The 26355-nt window shown below is 42.9% G+C and overlaps 2 protein-coding genes across 4 annotated transcripts in view; both read left to right on the forward strand.

The window, feature by feature from the left end:
- LOC120457482 (protein CEPU-1) overlaps positions 1–26355 on the forward strand; it is a 628267-nt gene that overhangs the window by 505591 nt on the left and 96321 nt on the right. The window lies entirely within an intron of this gene.
- LOC120457484 (translation initiation factor IF-2-like) lies at positions 18096–26319 on the forward strand. Its single transcript, XM_039645038.1, has 2 exons — positions 18096–18467; positions 25245–26319. Exon 2 carries the CDS (start codon positions 25269–25271, stop codon positions 25908–25910), a length of 642 nt encoding a protein of 213 aa, XP_039500972.1. The 5' UTR covers positions 18096–18467; positions 25245–25268; the 3' UTR covers positions 25911–26319.

A 26355-nucleotide genomic window follows, 5' to 3' on the forward strand; every position in this document is an offset into this window, starting at 1 on the left:
TTTTTCGCAGTGAAAATATGTGATAATATTATAATATTTATTTATTAAACAATGGGGTTTCGGGTAAATCTCCTCCACCGGATAAAAAATTGGAATTAAACACCAAACACCTATTAGTCGTCACATTCAATATTGAGATTTCTGAAAAACACTCTTCAGACAGGTTTATTTTAATATTTTAATACTGGTCTGAACTATGGGTCTGAACGGTTTGACCAGCGGGCCCACTTACATGTTTTGTAATTATTTTGTTTATTATGTATGATATGGGCGGGTGCGTGTTTCCCGCTAGTTGTGCGCCAATTAATTAGAATTCGGGTGGCCACAGGGGGATCCCTCGCTGCAGTCTCCGATGATGTGCCGGTTGGCTGATGGTGTCCCTCGCACAGGGGAAGAGGGTGATAAATCCACTTGGAGATTTATGACGATTACGTTGGGAAGATGACTGTCTTCCTTAATGCAACTGGCGTAGGGACTCAGATTGCTATGATCAATATATAAAATTAACGACAGAATGCCGGAGTTGTTGGTTCATGAGCGATGGCTCTTTATTTTATGAATGTCCAAAACGAACTGAACTTAAGGCTAACAAAATATGAAACTCATAGCGGCTACTCCAACGGGTAGTGTTTGCCGGCTATGCACGGGCTTCCGGCCAGACGCTGTGTCAGCAGTTTGGCCGGAGCGAGTCTTCGGACGATCGGTCGTAGCCGTCGCCCGGTTAACTTTAGTTAACTTATATATTGTCCATATTGTATGATATGAAACCTATTTATATTCTTATGTATATATAGTGTAGTATATAGGAACATAATAATTATAATAATAATAATAATAATAATAATAACTATAATATTAATAATGATAATAATATGAACCATAATAATAAGACAATAAGTAAACTTAAGACCACCCTATTTCCTTAAGTCCATCCTAACCCTAAATATGCAAGTTCAACAATGTACGCCTTTAGGGGACGCACTTGACTCTCATTGGCTTTCGAGTAAGAACTTCATATATACATATTTGTAGATTTTGCTAGTGTCAGCACTTTTGCTGTCACGCGCGATCGGCCTGCTGGCCACGCTAAGTCAGTCTTAAGAAAAGTAAAGAATCGAGAAGAAGTGAAAAATCTAATAAACGGAGCTATGCTCCTCTACACAAAACATAATTAAAAGATTGAATTATTACTGGCGGATTGGAACTATTACATGGCGACCGTGACAGGACCCCCTACGTTGGACACTGATGGAAGAACAAATCTGAGACATAATTTTTGGAATAAATATTAATCAAAATCGTTGGAGCTGATGGCAAACAGAGTGAGTAAAGTTTGAGTGTGATATGGGCAAGCGCGGAGGCGAAAGCAAAAAAGTGAATAAAAGAATAGCCCATATTAAGTGGCTACTATTCACCAAAACGCCACCACCCGCATGGTCAACTGCACAGAAATTGCAGGAAGAATTAGACCATCTGCAAAATTTAATAAAGCAGAAAAAAGAAAAGCCCCACACAAAAACTTACTCTGACATAAAAATTTTAACCAATAAAAAAATTAACACAACTAAACCGCCTCCCAGGAAACCGCTCCCGATCAAAGAGAAGAAGTGCCCAGCGGACTGCGAAGGAATCTGGAGCCCCTTTTGTCAAGGAACCTGTGCGATGACCAGCACCGGTACCGCCTGAGCCCATAGGCCCAGGACAGCAGCAGCCGAAAACCAAGTTCGGGAGGCAAACCGCCACCTGAACCTTCGAGGGAGCGTTAGCGTGCCCGGCCGGCGACGTCCAGCTAACGCAAGGAAGATCTGCAGCCAAAACAAGGAGGAGCTGCAACACAAAATATTTTTTTTTGTTGCCCTGCGTGGCACACCACCCTCGATGCACTGCGCTGCATATTAATTTTACACAAAATATTGTAACATTGAGCGGAATCTTTTCTGCCCGATGAGAAGAATGGCCCGTAAAGCCATCCACCAATTAGGCAGGTAAATGTAACAATATAACCAAAAACAAAAAAAAAAAAGAAATAATAATAATATAGTAATTAAATATACACGAAAATGGGTTGGTTTGGATCTGACGATAGTCAGACAAAAGATAATACGGCCAATGTGGTCAATAATGTAAAAATAGTCGACCACACAGAAGACATTCAGTCACTGTGGGTACTCCTGTTAATTTTAACTATCGTAACTGTCGCTCAATTTATACTAACGCTTTACGTTAAACATAACAAAATAATAAAGAAGCGCTATATAAGTAGAGCGAACAATTTGAACACGATTTAAAATTTAAGTTTGAAAACAAAACGAATGAATAAAGACAAAAATAAGAACATATATATATAAACATGTAAACATAAATGTTGAGGCAGCCTACATAGATGACGGACTTGACTCAAACAACGCAGATAAGTTCGCAACGAAAGAAGCGATCACTGCGATGATAAAGAATTGCGAGCATGATAAGCTCAAGACAATTCTCGAAGCAGGTAACTTCAGCACTATGAATAGTGTAATAGAGAAGTACATACACTGCTGCACCGAAATGACCGGCAACTCGAACAGTGTTTTCTTCTATAACAATAGAGGATATTTTCGAGGAAATAGTTATCGTGGAAATTACCAAAATAGGGGTAATGGCCGCGGTAACTATAATAACAACTATAGAGGCCGAGGTGGTTATCGCGGAGGTAATAGAGGCCGCGGCGGTAACCATAACAACAACAGAGGTGGAGGTTACTCAAGAGGTAACCAAAACCATAACTATAATACGAATCAGACCCACAATGTTCGAAACATCCAATCGGAAAACGAACAGGCCCCCTTGAGCAACATTCAACAATAAAAGTATACAAAATTAATCTCAGTTTAAGCATTTTCATACGTTTAAAGAATATGAGTACCAATTCATGGGTAACTCTATTAATAGATACAGGTGCAGAAATTTCCCTGCTTAAATGCAGAACCAATAATCTTAACGATTTAAATACAAAAAACAAAACAAATATATCAGGAATAGGGCAAGGGACAATTCAGTCTCTAGGTACACTACATTTAGAAATGTGTATTGCTAACGCAGCAATACCATATGAATTCCATATAGTACCTGACAATTTTCCTATACCAGGGGATGGTATAATTGGCTTGGATTTCATTAAGAAATACAATTGTATTTTGGAATTCCACGACCAAGAAGATTGGTTTACTTTGAGGCCCAAAAATTTCAGGAATATAAATATTCCTATTATACATTCACTAGATAACGAAATAATTTTGCCAGCTAGATCAGAAGTGATTCGAAAGATTCAACTAACATCTACTGACACACATGTCCTCATCCCCAACCAGGAATTGCAACCTGGCATTATAATAGCAAGTGCACTCGTAAACACTCAGAACGTCTTGATTCGAATTATAAATACAACTGAAAAAGACGCTATAGTAAGCAGCGCAAATATAAAAAGCGAATCATTAGATGATTATGATGTTTACAATGAAAATATAGAAAATAGTGCACAAAGAACTTCAGAAGTATTAAAACTTCTTAAATTTCCGTCGTTATTTAAAAACGATTTAACAAAATTATGCACCGAATATAGCGATATTTTTGGTCTCGAAACAGAAACCATATCAGCTAATAATTTTTATAAGCAAAAATTGAGATTAAATGACAAAACTCCAGTCTACATCAAAAACTATAGAATGCCAGAAAGTCAAAAGCCAGAAATTCAAAGGCAAGTTGACAAATTGATAAAAGATGGCATTGTCGAACCATCTATATCAGAATATAATAGCCCACTTCTCTTGGTACCCAAGAAATCACTGCCTAACTCAGCAGAAAAGAGATGGCGATTAGTTGTCGATTATCGTCAAATCAACAAGAAACTGCTAGCAGATAAATTCCCACTTCCAAGAATAGAAGATATTCTTGATCAATTAGGTCGAGCAAAATATTTCTCGTGCCTAGACCTGATGTCAGGATTTCATCAAATAGAATTAGACGAAAGGTCAAGAAACATAACATCATTCTCAACTTCAACAGGAGCATATCGCTACACGCGATTACCATTTGGTTTAAAAATAGCCCCAAATTCTTTCCAAAGAATGATGACTCTTGCATTTTCAGGCTTAACGCCTTCGCAAGCATTTCTGTATATGGATGATTTAGTAGTAATAGGTTGTTCTGAAAAGCATATGCTTAAGAATTTAACCGATGTTTTCAAATTATGTAGACAACATAATTTAAAACTACATCCAGAAAAATGCACTTTCTTTATGAAAGAGGTTACATATTTAGGTCATAAATGTACTGATAAAGGTATATTACCAGATGACTCTAAATATGAGGTAATTAAAAACTACCCACAACCAGTAAATGCAGACGAAGCTAGACGATTCGTCGCATTTTGCAATTATTACAGAAGATTTATTAAGAACTTCTCTGAGAAATCACGCCACTTAACGAGGCTTTGTAAAAAGAATGTTTCATTTGAATGGACAAACGAATGCAATGATGCATTCGAATATCTCAAAAGGGAATTAATGAAACCAACACTTCTTCAGTACCCAGATTTCAGCAAGCAATTTTGCATAACCACAGATGCTAGTAAACAAGCATGTGGAGCGGTATTATCTCAAGACCATAACGGTCAACAGCTACCAGTGGCATACGCTTCAAGAAGCTTTACAAAAGGCGAAAGTAATAAGTCCACTACAGAGCAGGAGCTAGCAGCTATTCACTGGGCAATAAATCACTTCAGACCATACGTATATGGTAGGCATTTCTTAGTACAAAGTGACCATAGGCCACTATCATATCCCCCAGTTCAAAATTGACCAGAATGAGACTGGACTTGGAGGAATTTGAATTTACAGTAGAATACCTCAAGGGGAAAGACAATCATGTTGCAGACGCTTTGTCCCGAATAACCATCGGAGAACTTAAAGCAATGAATAGAAACATACTAAAGGTCACAACAAGATCTACAACAAGACAGAAAAATACCTGCGCAGGTGAAAAATTGCATGAACCGAAGAAAGAAAATATAAAAATGCCCAATATCTATCAGGTAATCAATAACATTGATGCCAAAAAATATGTTCTACTCAAAATAGACAAACATAAGTGCTTGTTAAAAAGAGGAAAACAAATTATAACACGTTTTGATATGACTAATTTTTATTCTAATGAAAAATTCGATTTAGATCAATTTTTTCAAAGGCTTAATGAAGAAGCAAGAATAAATAACATCATTCAAACACAATTGTCACCAAGTGAACAAATCTTCGAATTTGTCACTATAAAGAATTTTAAAGAAAAGGGCAATAAAATATTGAACAATTTAAAAATAGCGCTATTAAACAAGGTGACAAAGATAGATAAAAATGATAAGGTTCAAATAAAAGCAATACTGTCTAAATACCATGATGATCCGTCAGAAGGAGGCCATTCAGGAATTTCTAGAACCCTGAAGAAAATAAAAAATTATTATTACTGGCCACAAATGACAAAGGCAATAAGTAAATATGTTAAAACATGTTTAAAATGCCAACAAGCTAAGACAACAAAACACACAAAAACACCTCTGACAATAACAGAAACGCCAGCAACAGCATTTGATATAGTTTTGATAGATACCATTGGTCCACTGCCAAGATCAGAAAACGGAAATGAGTATGCTGTTACTATCATTTGCGATCTAACAAAATATTTGGTAACGGTACCTATCCCAAATAAAAGTGCAAGATCAGTTGCTACGGCTATATTCGAAAATTTTATTCTAAAGTACGGTCCAATGAAAACAATCATAACGGACATGGGAACAGAATATAAAAACCAAATTATTGACGACCTGTGCAAATATATGAAGATAAAAAACATTACTTCAACAGCACACCATCACCAGACTTTAGGAACAATAGAACGAAGTCACAGAACATTCAACGAGTATGTTCGCTCATATATATCTGTTGACAAAACCGATTGGGATATATGGATCCAATATTTTACTTATTGTTTCAACACAACACCATCGGTAGTTCATGAATATTGCCCATATGAATTAGTATTTGGAAGATTACCAAGACAATTCACAGACTTTTACAGAATAGACAGAATAGATCCTATTTACAACATGGATGACTATTCAAAAGAAGTTAAGCTAAGATTAGAAATAGCATATAGAAGAGCTAGAAATATGATAGAAAAGGCAAAAGCCGATAGAAAGATAAAATATGATAGAGATATTAGTAACTTCGAATTAAAAATAGGAGATAAAATATTACTTAAAAACGAAACAGGCCATAAGCTTGATAATAATTACTTAGGACCATACTTAGTTTCAGAAATAGGAGATAATGATAACATTACAATTATAGGAAATAAAAATAAAAAACAGATAGTCCATAAAGATAGGTTAAAAATTTTTAATTCTTAATACATTTTGTTTGGTTGGCCAACCACAAATAAAAAGATAATAAAAACTTTAAAATACAAAACTTTTACTTTTCAATTACAATCTAAATAAATATATTCTTTAATATTTCTTTACTCATTCATTTTTAAAACTAAAATACAAAAAAAAAATATTAAAAAAAAAAAAAACTTAGATATTTTATTATATACATATAACAAATACATAATACATATGTATACATATATACTTGAAAATAACTTCATATTATTACGTTATTTTTCAAAAGGAGGGAGATGTAGTATATAGGAACATAATAATTATAATAATAATAATAATAATAATAACTATAATATTAATAATGATAATAATATGAACCATAATAATAAGACAATAAGTAAACTTAAGACCACCCTATTTCCTTAAGTCCATCCTAACCCTAAATATGCAAGTTCAACAATGTACGCCTTTAGGGGACGCACTTGACTCTCATTGGCTTTCGAGTAAGAACTTCATATATACATATTTGTAGATTTTGCTAGTGTCAGCACTTTTGCTGTCACGCGCGATCGGCCTGCTGGCCACGCTAAGTCAGTCTTAAGAAAAGTAAAGAATCGAGAAGAAGTGAAAAATCTAATAAACGGAGCTATGCTCCTCTACACAAAACATAATTAAAAGATTGAATTATTACTGGCGGATTGGAACTATTACAATAGTCCAAACTCTATTTGACGTTTTCCAACAACATTTTTTTAAATGTCAATGAATCAATGTAGCAATGAAGCAGTCCTTTGACGTGTCGCTTTGAAAAAAAAAGGAACGGGGGCGATATCGCGAACTATTATGGAATGGCTAAAATAGATCATACGTCAATTGCAACACCGATGTCGGTCGCTTGCTTCGCCATGGTAACATAGATTCACCTACTGCCGATTAACTGCTTCAAATGGTTTTTGAGTTTACCTCAGTACTAAATCGCAGTTTTTTAAAGCCGTTGCCTTTATTTGTTGATGGTGCACTAACGCACGTATATGGCAGTCACCGCAAAATATATTAAAGTTCGTATAAATGAATATCTTGTTATATGCTATAAAAGGATTTAAGTAATTGGCTTCAGTAGCAATTGTACACTACCAGTCCACGCTTGTTAGATTTTTTCACCCTGATCAACCGTCGGGCTTGCCATGGTGTTATAAGAAAAACTAAGACTGAGGTTCCTTGTATTTTACAGGTCAATTCGTCGTCAACAGCCTTTCTCTCTTTCAGTGTGCAAGTCCACTTATGACATGCATACCATCTCCGAGTTCTTTGTGAAAATTATATTGTCTTCAAACATATATTGTTGCTGTAGGTCTAAGAGGGTACACTAGATTTGTTGAAAAGTATTTACCAGGCAGAAGGAAGCGTTTCCGATATAAAGTATATAACGGGTGTTTTTTTTAGAGGTATAGAACTTTAAGTTGGCATTACTGTTCAAGATGGCGACCGATTTAACAGCTGTCAAGTGATTTATTCTCAGTTTGGTTTGGCAATTCGTCATGCGTGCTTACAAAATCCAACTCGTGCAAGAATTGAAACCAAACGATCATCAAGCAAGGCGTAGATTCGTCGAATGGGCCCAAAACGAGATTGCTGTTGTTCCCGATTTTTCATAAGCCTCCAAGATCTTGTGATTTAACACCGCTAGACTACTTTTTGTGGGGCTATGTAAAGTCATTGGTCTATGCGGATAAGCCACAAACGCTAAACCATTTGGAAGACAACATTCGCCGTGTTATTGCCGATATACGGCCAAATATTGGAAAAAGTCATTGCAAATTGGACGTCCAGATTGGACTACATCCGAGCCAGCCGTGGCGGTCATATGCCAGAAATCATATTTAAAATGTAATGCCACAAGATTATCTTTCATGTCAATAAAATTCATGTCAATCGAATAATCCATCGTTGTTTTATTGCAATTTAAAGTTCTATACCTCTAAAAAAAACACCCTATATATTCCTTATCAGAAACAATAGCGGAGTCGATCTGGCCATATCAGTCTGTCCGTCCGTATTAACGTCGAGATCTCAAGAACTATAAAATTTTCGGGACACAGACTCAGCGCCAGTTTGTTAATGTTGCCGCGCCCACATTTTTAAAAAATGTTTTGATATTTTTTCACATTTTTGTTAGTCTTGTAAATTTCTCTTGATTTGGCAAAACTTTTTTTTGCCACGCCCACATAAAGGCCCACAAGTCAGTTTTGAAATTTCTCCTTCTCCTCCACTAAGTAAATAACGGGTATCAGATAGTCGGGGAACTCGACTATAGTCTTGTAAATTTCTCTCGATTTGCCAAAATTTTTATTTGACACGCCCACTTAAAGGCCCACAAGCCACCAAAAATTGTCAGTTTTGAAATTTCTCCTTCGCACTTCCACTAAGTGAATTACGGGTATCAGATAGTCAGGGAAATCGACTATAGTTTTCTCTCTTGTTAAATTTCCTGAGCTGACCTAATTTGTAACATCTACATATGTATCTGTCATTTGATGTAAGGCGAAATAATTGATCTAACTATTAATAACAAGAGAGAAAGCGCCTCTCCTTAGGCTTGTTTTGTTAACAATATAACCTTTACATAGAATTATGAATATCTACATATGTTCATCAATTACAATTGATTTCTTATTAAGAGTATTAATCTTTTAAGCATATTAATGTTTCGTGTCGTGCAATATTATACATAATTCTGGTTACATACTTGCTTCTTGAACAAATTATACATATTTGATTTTACTTAATTTTTACATAATGTTTAATTTTCAATATTTATTACATTCTCTACAACTCTCGCTCTTTTACGTGGTTTCCTGATTGGAGATGCTAGTTACTGTGGTTGTTTATTGATGTCGTCTTGATTAGAGATCTGGTTTTCATTTTCAGTAACATTTTATTCAAAATCAATATTTTCTCTTGCATCATTTGACTTTTATTTCTTAATTGATCTAGATGTCTTATAATTTCATGATTATTATGAGCTAAAATAGAATAATATGCGCGAGGGCCTAATTGCTTATACTTACTTCATTTTGAAATTGTTCCATTTTCAAAAGCATCAGTGACTTTTGCTAAAATAGAATCACTTCTTATGTTACGAGGTATACAATAACCTAAAAATATTACTGCAGCTCTCAGAATACGTGCTGAAGCCACCAAAGGTAATCCTTTTGTTTCACCGAATATATGTACCTAGGAACGATTTATGATCAGTACGTAAATTTAAATTATTCCCCAGTAAATACTTTCTTAGCTTTGAAACATAAACTATTATTACTGAAAAGCCCCCAAGCTCCAATGTTAATAAAGAACTCGCTATTATTACAAGAGTAATAATTCAATCCGCCAATGAATCCATCCCCCAATCAAACCAGTCTAAAAGACAGCGGAACCTTTCATGGTGGGACCAAACCCTCCAACAATTAAGAAATGAAAAGCAAATAGCATGGAAAAATCTCAACAGAAACACTAATAAGACAACCGTATTATCCAACGAATAAGCCAACGCCAAACTCAAACGAGAAATAAAAATAAGAAAAAAATCAGCAATGGAAAGCTTCACAACCGAAATTAGCCCAAGTTCACCCATCGGAAAAATATGGACTAAAATAAACCATTTCTGCGGCCTGAAAACTAGGCACCACATCCACTGCCTTACCGATCCCAATGACACAACACAAAGCATTAGACCACTGGTCTAAAGCTTAACAGCAACTTCCACACAACAGTCATACAAAGGAAATCAAATCCAATCCCTCACACACACGAGAGTGGGAAAGTGTTTTCTAATACGGACGTGTTTTTTATACGCTGCGCAAAATTTCGATTATTTTGGTGTCACCGTGGCCAGAACAATTGGTTTTCGTGCAGTGTTCCATAGCGGTAGTGCGCGGGTGTTCGCCGCACTATCGAATCGACATAAAGGAGCGCGTAAACAATAAAACAGAAGGAGGTATTATTGCAATCGGACTGACACTGCAATTTTGCAATTTTTGTTGTAGGTCAGCTGTTAAATCAGCTGTTGGTGCTGCCAACCTATCGCAGTTGGCGATCTAGTCCGAGCGGCGTTGCCAGACAAACTGCGCTACCAGACCTGAATTGGAGATCGGTTAGGGCGCGCAACCAGCTAAATTCAAATTCGAATTCAAATTCGAATCTGCTTTTAGAGCGGTCGCTTTCGGAAAAGGGAGTCGGCACAAAGGTCGCGGACAGACCGAAAATCAACCTCTCACCCTTGCGGTGCCTAAGTAGAGGCTCTGGTGTCCGAGAAGAGGCGGAATAACCTCCAGCAGTCAACGCCTAGGGGAAATCTGTGGCCCACGTGGGAACTCTCTTTTCATAAAAAGCTGATCCGCGTGTTGGGACGACCGTGGTGGCACGTTCGTACAATGGATAGTCCAGCGGGGGGCAGTGCCCCCAAAGGCGACGACCCCTTCAGGAGAAGCTCCAGGATGTCGCGGTCTCCTACGAGAGGAGTAGAAATAACGGTGCAGGGTGCTGGTACCCACGCGCCGGCGGTTGAGAAAGGGGATCAAACGGGCCCCCATACGACGTCGGCGATAACGAGCAACCGCACTGCTGTGGTAGCTAGCCTGGCTCCGGCAGCAACCATAACAACAAGCCAGAGAAAGATCAGTGATCTCATCAGCGTGCCGACGCAGAATATAGCGTCGAAATCTCCACCTGGTTCGCCAATACGGCCTTTAGACCTGTCAGCGCTCCAGCACGAGAATCTGAGGAGCATCTTGGACATGATGAATGCCAAGATAAATATGGTGTTGTGCGCATTTGAGACGCAGCGACATGTCACCAAGGAGACTAAAGGTGCAATAACGGATCTGGCTGCTCTTCATACAAGAGCGATCCAGCTGCAGCAGAGCACAGTCAACGTAGCGGCCCCCGCTAAAGACATCGCTACACAGACAGAGGCAGAGGCTCAGAAGAAGCGTCCAGCAACGACGGCCTTAAAAAGCGTAACGGAGAAGTTTCCAGTGTTACCTCCTCCAAACAAGGCTCCCAAAGCGGCTGCTACCAAGGCAAAGGTACCAAGCCCAGCCAGCTTTGCAGCGGTTGCTAAGAACACTAGCAGCACGGTTGAATGGACAAAGGTGAAGCCTAAGCGCATACGCAAAAAGCCCGAGGCGTTCATATTAAAGAAAACTGGCGAAGCATCGTATGCCGATATACTGCTTAAGATGAGAGCAGATCCGAACCTAAGCGAGTTTGGCAACCAAGTGAGGAGAATTAGAAGGACTCAACAGGGGGACCTACTGCTCGAGGTGAATGGCAAAGCCTCCGAAAACGTACCCTTATACAGAGGAGCCATCGAAGAGTCCCTCAAGGAAATGGCGGCGGTACGCACAGGTACGCAGAGAATGGCGCTAACTTGTAGCGGAATGGATGAGGCGACCACGGTTGAGGAACTCCATAGATGCATGGTCTCACAATTTGAAGGCATCAATGTTGCCCAAGAAGATGTGAGGGGCCTGCGCAAAATGCGTGACGGCACACAGTTAGCGACTGTGATGCTCAGTGCAAACGATGCAATCACCGTGCTTAAAAGGGGCTCGGTTAACGTAGGCTGGTCTCGGTGCCGCATCAATCAGGATGTACGTCCTACAAGATGCTTCAGGTGCTTGGGATATGGCCATAGGGCAACCAACTGCAAGGCAGCCGACCGCTCCGACTGCTGTCTGCGGTGCGGCGTGCAAGGGGATAAGGCAAAAGGATGCGTGGCCCCACCAAAATGCCTCATTTGCAGCGAGAATGTTGATAGGAATCACTCGACAGGCGGCTTTGCGTGCCCCACCTACAAGGCGAACATCGTAAAAGGAGTCAAGTGCCGTCGCGATGATGCAGGACGCAATTAAAATCATCCAGCTTAATGTCAACCACTGCGCAGCTGCTCAGAGCCTGCTGGCTCATACTGCGGCGGAGCGCAGCATAGACATCATGCTCTTAAGCGAGCCCTATTCCCCGGGAATTGGAAACCCTTCGATGATCTTGGACGAGTCAGGCAAAGCGGCCATAAAGTGTTGCAGCCCTCTCCACGTCCAGGAACGGGCCTACCTGCCGATGCGCGGCATAGCATATGCCAGGGTGAAGGGTGTGCATATTTATAGCTGCTACGCCCCGCCTAGCGACAGCACTGACCAATTCGAGGAGATGCTGGACACTCTTGTCAATCATGCGAGAGGGCGCTGTCCGACAATTATTGCTGGGGACTTTAATGCCTGGGCAGTCGAATGGGGCAGCAGGGTATCCAATCCCAGAGGCAGAGCGGTGATAGATGCTATGATGATGCTGGACCTGACCTTGCTGAACGACGGCCGCGTGCCCACGTTTAATAATGACAGGGGAACCTCATTTATTGACGTCACTTTTGTCAGCAGAGGCCTAGTGGCTAACTCAAGCTGGACGGTACTGGACGTGGTAACGCTGAGCGATCACGCTCTGATCACCTTTAGCGTCTCTTTGACTGGCACAACCAGAAGTCAACCGAGAAGATCACTGGGACAAGCATGGGATACCAGGAAGTTCGATAAGGATATGCTGCAGTATCAGATCGACACCCTACTAATCCCAACGGGTGACGCAGAGACAATGGCGGCGGAGCTTATGAAAATACTCGTAGCAATGTGCGATGCGACAATGCCTCGCAAAAAAAAGGTGCAGCGTAAGCCCCCCGTATACTGGTGGAGCCCCGTCCTTCAACAGATGCGATCGGAATGCCTCAAGGCTAGGAGGAAAGCACAACGAGCCAGAGGTAGCCCTCATCAAACGGAGCTGCTGGAAGCTTTTAAAGCCAAGCGTACCGCGTTCAAGCACGGAATCTCGGCGGCCAAGGCACAGGCCTACAAGAATCTGCTGGATAGCGTAGACGACGACACCTGGGGTCTAGCCTATAAGCTGGTAAGCAACAAACTGCGGAAGAGAGATGTCCCCCCTTCGGACCCTGATGTCCTGGCCAACATCGTTGCGGAGCTTTTTCCGATGTAGTCGACCACATGGCAGCCATTAGCAGTGGCGTTGTCTAGACCGGACATCTTCAGGGACACTTTTCAGCAGTGCCTTCTGGACGGAGTCTTTCCAGCAAGGTGGAAAAGCCAGAAGCTGGTACTCTTACCTAAAGGGAAAGGTTCAGCACAAGCTGCAGTCAGCTACCGCCCACTATGCCTTCTGGACATAGTAGGAAAGCTATTTGAGCGCATCCTATATGCCCGAATAGAGGCGGTAACCGAGAGCACACACGGTCTAAGCAGCCACCAATATGGCTTTCGAAAGGGAAAGAGTACCCTCAACGCACTCACGGCAGTGAGAAACATTGCCAAGAACGCGCTCGAGGGCGACAGATGGCTAGGTGGCAAAAAAGAATACTGTGCGATTGTCACGCTGGACGTTAAAAACGCATTAACACGGCAAGATGGCCTTTAATCCTCGATGCTATGTACACGATGGGTATCCCGGAGTACCTCAGGATCGCTGTAGGCAGCTATTTCAGAAATCGTATCCTCTGGTATGACACGGAAAATGGACCAAAAAGCTACCGAGTCTCAGCTGGTGTTCCACAAGGATCTGAACTTGGACCGATCCTGTGGAACATCATGTACGATGGTTTACTGGCAATCAGGAAGCCCTCAGGAGCTGAGCTGCACTGCTTCGCAGATGACGTGGCCATAACTGCAGTCGCCAAAACGATTATGGAAACCCAGGAGAAGTGTAACTCAACAATTCGAGCGGCCATCGACTGGTTTGAGAAAGCTGGACTAGCAATAGCGGCACATAAAACTGAAGCTGTCCTATTAAGCAGCAGGAAAAAGGTGGAGAGCATGCAAGTCTCAGTCAGCGGAACCCAGGTGTCTTCAGCTGAGTCCTTGAAGTACCTCGGAGTCCTTATAGACCACAGGCTATCTTTCAAGGACCATGCTAAACACGCTAGCAGAAAGGCAGCCATCACATCGGCAGCCTTATCTCGACTTATGCCCAACGTGGGAGGCCCCAGAGACCCAGCCAGGAGGCTATTGGTAACCGTAGCAAAGGCAACGCTTTTATACGCTGCGCCAATCTGGAGTGACGCCACAAAGAAAGGCTCATACTTAAATGGAGCGCGGATGGTGATAAGGTCGATGGCCCTTAGGCTAATAAGAGGCTTTAGAACGATATCTCAGGATGCAGCATTAGTTCTAGCAGGCATGTCACCAACCGATCTGGAGATCAAGGCTCTTGTTCTCATCAGCAATGGTGCTACACGGGACGAGGCCTACGAACAGGTGGTTGGAGAGTGGCAGACGAGATGGCAAATGTCGCAACGGGGAAGGTGGACCTACCAACTCATCCCGGAGATAGACGCATGGACGCAGTGCAGCCATAAAACCTTGGACTACCACATGTCCCAATTCCTCACGGACCATGGCTGCTTCCGGGCCTACCTACATCGTTTCCGCCATGTAGACTCAGCCCAATGCCTATACTGCATTGATGCGGTGGAAACCGCGGAACATGTGCTAATGCACATACCTCTCCGCGGAGAGGTAACAGCTGAAAGCGATAACTGGAGACCCGCTTAGTCCAAATGGATTGATCACGGCGATGACAGCGAATGTAAATAAATGGGAGCTGGGACACCGCATCATCATAAATATGATGAAACGGGTCCGTGCCGACGAGACGGCCAACAGAGCTGGCAATTAAAACACAGAAGGAGTGTTCCTGTGAGGTGGCGGGATAAGAATACTACCTCAGCGTTCCCGGCTTGTCGTAGAAGGCGACTAAAGGGTGGAAAGGAGGAGCACTGCATGGCCAATGCATCAGGAAGAGAGAGCGACCTGGCTTCACATCCTGCTCATCGAAGTCTTACCTTGACTGGCAGTTCCGGTGAGCGTTTATAGGACAGAGGAGCATACGGAGGTTTTTGTTTTAGTACGTAGGCATAATCCCACCAGGGGTTATGAATCGTGCATGCCACCTACGGACGGTAGGTGGTATCTTTAGAAGATTTTAATTTTCCTACCGTAAGGCAATACAAAAAAAAAAAAAAAAAAAAAAAGGCCCATCCCCTACAGCGCTTAGAATCGAACAGGACATATCTTTTTTCCGGACCTCTTTGCTGCACTTAACCAACTCAAAGGAAAAACTCCAGGCCGAGACCGTATAAGCTATCCTATGCTTAAAAATCTATCCACAAACCTACATAAAAGACTGCTAAAACTTTTGAACAACATCCTTAGCTCATACATACCTCAGCAACTTAAAGTATGCAGCGTCATACCTATACCCAAACCAAACACGGACAAAACCAACATTAACTCCTACCGACCCATTTCACTCAATCCATACATATCCAAAGTCCTTAATAAAATAATAGCAAAACGGCTATGGTGGCTAGCTTCAAATAGCAAGCTTCTAGATAACCGGCAAATGGGATTCAGAAAGGGAAAATCAGTTTCTGATTCTCTAGCTATGCTAGATTATCAGATAACTGCATCCCTATCAAAGAAAACCCACGCGTCTATCATCTCACTAGATTTCGCCAAAGCGTTTGACAGAGTAGGCATCCACAGCATCATTGACGAACTCATAGCCTGGAAAATAGGCCCAAGGATCTTCAACTACATAACAAACTTCCTCACCAATAGAAAAATAACAGTACTTTCCAACAAATCCTACTCAAACCCCAACCACTACACAATGGAGTACCGCAAGGATCCCCCTTATCTGTGATATTATTCGCAATAGCATTCAACCAATTAAACAAAATACTAGCTACGCACAAACAAATGGATTTCACTGCTTACGCCGACGACTTCACACATTTACTATATTGGGAAAAAACAAAACAACCTCAACCTTCTTAACGACATAAATCAATGGTGCAACTACTCGGGTGCATCCCTCTCTACCAACAAATGCAAACATCTGCACGTATGTAGGAAAAGAACCTGCAACTTCACACTGCAGACCAACGATACCCCCATACAAAATGAAACGTCCCTTAAAATATTAGGAATAACAATAGCCAGAAAAAAAGAATTCTGCAGCAACACAAACACAATAATATATGTGGTCAAATCAATTATTATGTCCAAAATAGACTACGGCGTACACATTTATGGAAATGCTCCAAAATCAACCCTGAGCAAACTAAGAACGATTTACCACTCAGCAATAAGAATCGCCTTCAATACCTTTCGCACCACCCCAATTAACAACCTATTGCATGAAGCTAACATACTGCCAATAGAACATAGAACAACATATGCAACACAAAAAAACATCAAAATCATAATCAACTCCAAGTTCTCACCAATTGAAAAAATTTACAACAAAATTAAAAATTCCAAAAGAATACCAAAAGTCCCGTCTTCACTACACAACACAATAGAACAATTAAAAAAAATAAATGTTTATGTATCACCCGAAACAAGCAGGAAAGAAAAAACCCCACAGTGGCAGTGCAGTAATACAAGCACTAACACCGCACTACACACCTCATCCAAAGCAGAAACGACACCATTAATATACCAACAAAAGTTCAAGGAATTAAAAAACACACTAAACTTCAACACATCAGACATCTTGGAACACATCAAACTAAACACTGAAACCTTTAAAACTTCAATATTTAACAACTCCTCAATCCACTACAAAAATATTAGCCACGACAGCACCCCGTCGAAAAACCTCTCACGATCAGACTCAATAAAATTCACAAGAATAAGACAAGGACACACCAATCTAACCCACAGCCTCATGCTCAATAAAACTCCACCACCAATCTGCACAACCTGCAACACCAACATAACATTACAACATATATTACTCGACTGCCCTGACCTTCAGCAAAACAGATCGAACCTCTTGAAACAAACAATTAGAGAAATCACCTCTTAATTTTAAAACATTATTTGGATATGGTGCTTATAACACTTGGATATTTTATCATTATTTTGGCTTATAAATGTTTATCTATAGTGAATCGTAAGTAACAAATTGTTGATATAAAGAATTCGCATTACTTGTAAAGACTTTGAATCCAGCTGACTTTAGCTTATTCAATATTGCTTTTAAATTGCAATTGATTTCTTCTTGTGATGATTATAAAACAATCTGAATTCCCTGAAATAAACTTTCTATGGTTTTCTGAAAAATAGTTTCCGCTGAAAAGATAATCTTTTTAATGTAATCTATTAATAATGTGAAAAGCAATTGAGATTTTTCATTTAACATTAACTGATTGTATGCAATTAGTTAAATCAAACTTTGTATACAGCTTTCCTGCTGTAAGTGCTAGCAAAATGTCTATAATCTTAAATAACGCATTCTTGGCATCTATTAAAGATTTGTTTAGTGTGTCTTTTTAATCTCCGCAAATACGAATGTCACCATTTTGTTTTAGTATCGGGATGAGGCGTTCTCTATTCTACTCCTTCTCCAACTACACTTCGATATTTTTCTTCCACCTTTTTTTCCAAGGTCTTGGTTTAATAAATATCGAAACAGAATTATTTTCAAGTAATAATAAAACTTAACTAATATTATACAATCCTAATTTCGGTTAAAATACTTCTGCAAATTCTAGTTTTATCTGATCAGTACTACTCTTTTAAATGATTAACTTGCGGCAGTGTAAGCGGCCAATGCTTGTACTCAAAGCTCCTACACGGCTCGCAAGCACCGCTGCTCGCGCTCTCCTTCTCTCCTCTCGCTCTCCCTCCATCCCGCAAGGTATTCACCACTCCGCGGTCCCGCGGTATTCCCAATGTTAGGTTTAAGTTAGTCTTAATTTACAAGTGTTGTAATAAAGTGCGAAATTGAAGTCGATCCCGTGACTTTTTCATTTCTGGAGGAATTTATCAGCAGCAGCCGCAACAGCAACAACAACGACGTCAGAAGCCAAATTACCAGAAGCCAAACTATCTTGGACAACAACTCCGCCCACTCCAATTCATGGTCCTTCGAGCCCGCGACATCCTCATCCTACCAGCGCTCCTTGCGGAAAAAATCAAGATAAGTACGGCTTTATATCCTATTCCGTCCGTGGTCGCCATTTTCGTTTTTCCAACGGCGTGAAAAGTGAAAATTAAGTGAAAATATATAAGTACATGCGCCCAGCCACCGTGATTACTTCTTTTTTTTAAGTGCATAAAAAAGCACTTTGCCAATACCGGCCCCCAAATTCGTCTCACGGTGATCCGCTGGTATCCAAGCGCATATACATATATATATATACATTTTTTTAAAACACTGTCCAAAATTCACTATTATCGTCCGCTGCTAAACTGCTGTTTTTTTGCCTCAATAAAAAATACAAACCACATATACATATTCAGCAAAATTTTACATACACATAAAATTATACATACCCATAAATATACATATCCATACATATATATCCATACACATATATCCATACACATATAAATATACAATTACATATTCCAATAAAATTTACATCTACATACATATATAAGAATCACTCCAGAGATTTTACCAATTTAATACACAAAATAAATATATTACCAAAAATAATAAATAACATCGAATGCGAACTGAGAACAATTTTTATCTCTTGGCTCAAAATAAAACACAAATCTCGACATACAGAATAAAATAAAACCTGACTTGTTTCTTCCGATATTACATTACATATATATGTTTAAACTCCAAATAATACATACATACATACACACAGTCGCGACTTACATAGGCTTGCCAAGTGCAAGTTCTTTCGTCTCCTCTTTGTTCTTTATTGCCCTGACAAAAACCGGCGCATAGCGACGAGAGAATACATAAAATAAGAAACATAAAATAAAATAAATAAATCCGACGACAAAATTTAAGAAAAAACTGACCCGATTATTTAATAATTATTTAAGCCAAATAATAATTTTTTACAAGCTATTTCTGGCTCCTATTTCTGGTTCCTAAATTAAAATAATTATTTATCAGTTCCACCCAAATTTATCAGCCTCCCAACTTGGCTTTTTGGCGTGTTTGTTGGTTTTTTTTTTTTTTGGTGTTTATGTTTCGCATCCGTTTGTCGCGATTTTTCGTTGTTGTCCTAAATCCGGTAGCTATTTTTTTTCGGGATCTCAAGTCGGTAGCGATTTTTTATAAATTATTGGCTATTACCCAGACTGCATCTGGTAGCTATTATTTAGCTATTTTTCCATAAATTCCAATTTATAGCTATTTACTATATATTAGCTATTTTTTTCGGGATTTCCAATCGGTAGCGATTTTTTATAAATCATTGGCTATTATCCAGACTCCAGCTGGTAGCTTTTTTTAGCTATTTTTCTAGAAATTGCAATTCATAGTTTTTTTTATAAATTTGAGCTATTGTTTCCAGATCCCAATTGCAACTTTCTCCCGAATTCCGACGGGATTCTTTGTCCATCCAGATTTGGGTGCTCTCTGTGTCTGGTTCATTTTCGATTCCACATTTTTTGCGGCGGGCAGGCCTTCTTGACTTCCTTCTCCTAGAGCATAGCTGAGCATGCCCCTAGAGGGAGACAAGAAAAAGACACCCGCACCTGGAAAAGAACAAAAGTTCAACCCGCAATCTCCGCTATCCACTCGCGGTAAGCCAGCACCCAAGTCCGTTAGTCCCAGCGTCAAAACCGCGACTCACACTCCGAAAGCAAAGGTTTTGCCATCGACCAGTTCGCGTAAGCCTTTTCGAAGCGAGGATCAACACTCCTGATCAAGCCTCTCCGTCCCTACACACGTTACAAGTCCGTCTGCAACAGGTGCGAGCCTTATGGGACAAAGTGGAAAGAGAGTACGAAACATGCTCTGACCTAATGGCCAAGAAGGATCCCTCGACACAGTGCCTATTCTCCAGGCCAAATATGACTACTGCTACTCAGTATACGAGTCATGTCGCGCAAGTACCCTCTCAGCCGCTAATTTCGTCCGGCTGCCGCTTACCTCCATGCGACACGGAAGTCTTCGATGGCGACTACCTCCGATGGCCCACTTTCCGGGACCTATTCACTGCAATTTACGTAAACAACCCCAGGCTGACTCCGGTCGAGAAGTTATTCCATCTCCTTACGAAAACAAGTGGCGGAGCAAAAGCCATCGTGGCGAAATCTCCTCTCACGAATGATGGTTTTGCTTCGGCGTGGGAGGCGCTTCGAGATCGGTTCCAAAACAAGCGACTTTTAGTCAACAGCTAGCTCAAGGTCCTTTTTAACTTGAGTTCAATTTCGCAAGAATCTGGTCATGCTCTAAAAGAGCTACAATCCACGATTCAGGGGTGTTTAACAGCATTAGCGCATTCCCAGGTATCCACAGAAAACTGGGATTGTCTCTTGGTTTTCCTTTGCGCGAGCAAACTGCCCAAGCAGACCCTGTCCTTATGGGAACAGTCGCTAACTGCCAAATCCGAGATCCCAGCTTGGGAAGAAATGAATGCCTTCCTGAGCGAAAGGTATCGGACATTGGAAGCCATCGAAGATATGAAACCGACTCAGGCAGTTCCAAAAAGGCTTCAATCCTTCGAGACAAAGGTCAGCACCAAACAGAAAGGGTGTGACTTATGTTCTAAGGAGAACCATCCGGTCAGATTGTGCCCGCGTTTTCTTCAAATGTCTGTTGACTCGCGCTCCGGCTATATAAAAAAGAAGCAGCTATGTCTGATTTGTTTTGCCAGAGGTCACCAGCTACGTGACTGCACAAGCACACACAGCTGCTTTACATGAAAGGGCAGGCACCATACGCTGCTGCATCGCAGCCCCCCAAATTCCGAAAATGCGAGTTCCTCAATTTCGCCCCCTACACAGCAACCTCCGAGACCCTCCAGCAGAAATGCATCGGCAAGCACCTCAGCGGTGCAAACTTTTTTCGCGTCCGGCACTTCAGCCGTCCTACTGAGCACACCGATCATTGACGTGTGCCATTTGGGGACGAACTACCGAGCCCGAGCCTTAATCGACTCGGGATCCGAGGCGACGTTCATTTCAGAACGCCTGTTCAACCTCATAAAGTTGCCATTCCGCAACACCCAGACCCAAGTCTCCGGGTTAAATCATTCGGTCTCCGCGAAATCCTCGAAGCTGTGTCACTTCGGGATTCGCTCTCCTACTAAGCCAGGTCTACAGTTAGACACTGAAGCGTACGTCCTTCCGGAGCTCTCAGGCAAACTGCCCTCCTATCCGATCCCTCGGAATTCTTTGAAGGACCTGCCCGCACTCCGCTGGGCAGATCCTACCTTTTTTGAGAGCTCTCAAATTGATGTACTGATCGGGGCTGACATTCTACCATCCATAATGATGGATGGCACCCAACAAAATATTTGCGGCTCGCTCCTGGGCCAAGAAACTATTTTCGGGTGGGTGCTAACGGGGCCGATTTCCAAGGGTAAGCCGAAACGGGTCGCATCCTTCACGACCCAGGTGCACCAAATAGGCGACCCTGATTCGCTCGACACGCTTCTCAGCAAGTTCTGGGAGGTGGAGGATCTACCAGTAAAGATGGTAAAAGAGTCGGACTCCTATTGTGAAAGGAACTTCCTCCAAACAACAACAAAAGACGCAAGCGGGAGGTACGTGGTGACGCTCCCGTTCCGGGACCCCGAGAATACCGGATCCGGATTGCGTTAGCTCAGTTTCTTAGAAACGAAAATCGTTTAAAAAGAGACTTTCCCTTAAAAGAGCAATATGACAGCGTGATCCAGGAGTACCTGGATCTGGGTCATATGAAAGAAGTTCCGCCGACTCACAATTCTCCCTCGTATCATCTTCCTCATCACGCGGTAGTTAAGCCCGAAAGCACCACTACAAAGCTTCGCGTTGTATTCAACGCTTCAAGTCCGTCGGCAAATGGGACCAGCTTAAATGATATCCTTCATGCTGGTCCAGTCTTACAATCCGATCTAACGATCCAGGTCCTGAAATGGCGTTATTTTCAATACGTCTTCAGTGCAGACATTACGAAAATGTATCGTCAGATCTGGGTCGGTCCAAAACATACCCCGTTTCAAAGAATTCTGTTCCGAAACAAGGAAGGAGATATCCGAGACTTTGAACTAAAAACAGTTACCTTCGGGGTCAACTGCGCCCCCTTCCTCGCCATTCGAGTCTTGCAACAGCTGGCAGAGGATATCCAAGTGCCATTTCCAAATGCCAGCCGCATCATCCAGCAGCACATGTACGTCGACGACGTTCTGGCAGGGGCGAATTCCGTAAACGAAGCCCAAAGTTCGATTCGAGAGTTGCAAGCAGCCCTAAGTGCCTCCGGGTTTCCGCTAAGAAAGTGGACCTCGAACAACAAAAGCGTCCTTAAAGACGTCCCGGCCGAACACCTCCTTCATAGCGAGTTCCTCGACATCGATGCCGAAAGCACGGCCAAGACGCTCGGTATTCGGTGGAGGGCAAAGTCCGACGAATTCTATTTCGTTCCCCCCGAAATAGTTGTGGAACCCTCCTATACAAAGCGAGAAGTTTTGTCCCAAATCGCTAGGTTGTTCGATCCTGCCGGGTGGCTCGCGCCGTTCATAATCCGTTCAAAAATGTTCATGCAGGAGATTTGGTTGCAGAACTTAGGCTGGGACGATAAGCTTCCCACTGAAATGAGTCAGCGGTGGCAATCGTTTTTAGACGAGTATTCCGACCTCAACCAGATCCGCGTTCCGAGATGGATCTGGTACCAGCCTGAGGTAATCATAGAGCACCACGGTTTCTGTGACGCGTCTCAGAGAGCCTATGGAGCGGCTATATACATCCGCGTCGAGATGGGGCAAAAGATCCTGACTCGCCTGCTTACAGCCAAAACACGAGTGGCCCCGGTAAAAACCGTCTCCCTTCCTCGGCTAGAGCTCTGTGGTGCCGTGCTGTTAACCGAAATGGTGACAGCAATCCTTCCGCACATGCCCTCCGCCAATTCAGATATCCGCTGCTGGACAGATTCCACAATCGTCTTAGCCTGGCTACGAAAGCCTGCGTGCAACTGGACCACATTTGTGGCCAACAGAGTTGCCAAAATCACGCAGGCGACGCCAGTCGACTGTTGTGCACACGTTCGCTCAGAACAAAACTCCGCCGATCTAGCCAGTCGAGGCGTATCCCTACATGAATTGGCAGAAAACCATCTCTGGTGGCACGGACCAGAGTGGCTGCAAGGGCCACGAGAGCTATGGCCAGCACAAAGCGACACTCTTCCAGTGACAGAGCTAGAGCAGCGCGCGGTCAAAGTGCATTTTGTCAAGGCCCCGTCCATCGACTTTCTCGAACGTTTTTCCAAATTGGACAAGGCCCTGCGAGTTCTGGTCTGTGTTCAACGCTTCCTTAAACGCTGCCGAAAAGGTCCGTTCTTGCCCAATTCACGGCCTACAAGTGAAGAGATCCGGGAGGCAGAACGAACTCTGACCTCCATTGCGCAGCGCAGAGCATATGGCCAAGAGCTTCAGCATCTGACCGAGAAAAGGCCTCTTCCAGTGTCAAGTCCTTTGGTGAATTTGTTCCCGTTCATTGACCAACATGGCCTTTTAAGGGCGTGCGGCCATCTCACTGCCTCCAAAACCCTGCAATATGATGAACGTCATCCGATTATTCTCCCCTATGACTGTAGACTGTCGCGCCTCATCGTCCAATTTACCCACCAGATTACTCTTCATGGCGGTAGTCAATTGATCGTACGCCTGATCCGATCGAAGTATTGGATTCCTAAAATCAAGAATCTGGTGAAGGCTGTGGTCAATCCGTGTAAGATTTGCACGATTTACAAGAAGAGACTCCAAACACAGCTGATGGGCGATTTCCCGACAAATAGAGTCTCCTTCTCGAGGGCGTTCACCTACACGGGTGTCGACTATGCCGGCCCTTTCGAAATAAAAAATTATACAGGGAGAGCGTGTCTCATAACGAAGGGATATGTTTGTGTGCTTTTCCACGAAGGCTATCCATTTGGAACCCACTTCCGATCTAACAACCGAGAAATTTCTAGCGGCCTTTGCTCGTTTCGTAGCAAGGCGCGGTTGCCCTCAGCGGGTCCATTCGGATAATGGTAAGACCTTTGTGGGGGCGGCAACTTTGATTTCCAGGGACTTTCTCCAAGCTACCAAAGAGTCCGTGACTGATGCATATAGCCATCAGGGACTCGTATGGCGGTTCATCCCACCAGGGGCTCCACATATGGGGGGTTTGTGGGAAGCAGGGGTGAAAAGCTTCAAAACCCTGTTCCTTAAATCGACGTCAGCCCGCAAATACACATTTGAGGAGCTGGCGACGCTTCTCGCTAAGATTGAGGCTTGCCTCAACTCTAGACCCCTCTCCCCTATGTCCGAAGATCCCTCAGATTTGCTGGCCCTCACACCAGGCCATTTCCTTATTGGAGGGCCGTTGCTTTCCACGGCGGAACCCGAGATAAAGGGCGAAGCCAAGTCGATAATAAATCGATGGCAACACCTCAAGGCACAACATCAGCAGTTTAGTGCACGGTGGAAAGAGGAGTATCTTAAAGAACTCCATAAACGAAACAAATGGCAATTTCCGACCAGGAACCTCCAAGCCGACGATATGGTAGTTGTCAAGGAGGACAATCTACCACCGAACGAATGGCGGCTCGGCAGAATCGTTTCTGCCTTTCCAGGAGCCGACGACCGCATTCGAGTCGTTGAGATCCGTACGTCTCGCGGCACCATAAAACGCCCTGTCCACAAGGTTATTCTTCTACCGATGGAGGACAAAGAGTCCTCCGTTCCTAGGGATTAGGGCACTTCCCCCATTCCGGGGCCCAAATAGTAGTCGGCTCATACTAAGCTTTTTATTTCTTTTATTGGCAGACTTACTACTCACTTCCTAAAATAATGGCTCCTCGTCCTCGTGCCACCCAGTCGTTGGAGAGCAGACGTACTCGAGGTATTAAATCCTACCGCTGCCGAGTCTGCTCTGGAATCCATCCTCTTCGGAAGTGCAAGAGGTTCCACATACTGAGCGCTGAAAAGCGCCTTCGGGCAGTACTTATTAATAAGTACTGCTCGAACTGCCTCGCCCATCAGCACTCAGGAGGAGACTGCCGCAGCCAAGACGGATGCAAGAAGTGTGGAGGAGACCACCACACTCTACTCCACATGCACGAGGTCCTCCCCGCTCCGACCCCGGCAGCGCTACCAGCTCCGACGCGCAGGGAGCGCCACCCCGCTGCACCTCGTCCGGTCCGGATTTCCCGCACTCCGCCACCAGCCCCAGTCGTCAACAATCGCCCGCGTCCGAAGGTCTCCGTCGCGTCTCCATCGGTGGCAACGGGGCAGCAGAAGGCTGTTCCCATCCTGCCTACAGCCGTCGTCGTGCTGGACACGGGCTCGAAGACTTTCGAGACCGGGGCCATGATCGACCCATGCATGCCGGTGAGCAGCATCGACCGGTCGTTGGCGGCTGCGTTCCGGCTGCCCATCACCGGCCGGCCACCATCTCCCTCGTGTTGGGATCAGATGTATATGCCAATCTGATCCAACCGGGGTTCCTAAAGATTGAGGATGGGTTGCCCGTCGCGCAGAACACGGTGTTCGGATGACCGTTTCTGGAGCGTGCACGGAGTGAAGAGGCCGATCCTGCTGTCTAGCCGGCCAGGGATACCTTTGCCTACGCAAGGGGGGGGGGAGAATGTTCACGCCAGAAGGGCGCAAACAGTTGAGCGGCAGTGTAAGCGGCCAACGCTTGTACTCAAAGCTCCTCCACGGCTCGCAAGCACAGCTGCTCGCGCTCTCCTTCTCTCCTCGCGCTCTCCTTCTCTCCTCTCGCTCTCCCTCCTTCCCGCAAGGTATTCACCACTCCGCGGTCCCGCGGTATTCCCAATGTTAGGTTTAAGTTAGTCTTAATTTACAAGTGTTGTAATAAAGTGCGAAATTGAAGTCGATCCCGTGACTTTTTCATTTCTGGAGGAATTTATCAGCA

Source organism: Drosophila santomea, unplaced genomic scaffold, assembly GCF_016746245.2.
Source record: "Drosophila santomea strain STO CAGO 1482 unplaced genomic scaffold, Prin_Dsan_1.1 Segkk101_quiver_pilon_scaf, whole genome shotgun sequence".
NCBI lineage: Eukaryota > Metazoa > Arthropoda > Insecta > Diptera > Drosophilidae > Drosophila > Drosophila santomea.

Excerpts from the sequence above, each read along its gene's own strand:
- LOC120457484 (XM_039645038.1), top strand. The coding sequence starts at position 25,269 with ATGGCTCCTCGTCCTCGTGCCACCCAGTCGTTGGAGAGCAGACGTACT.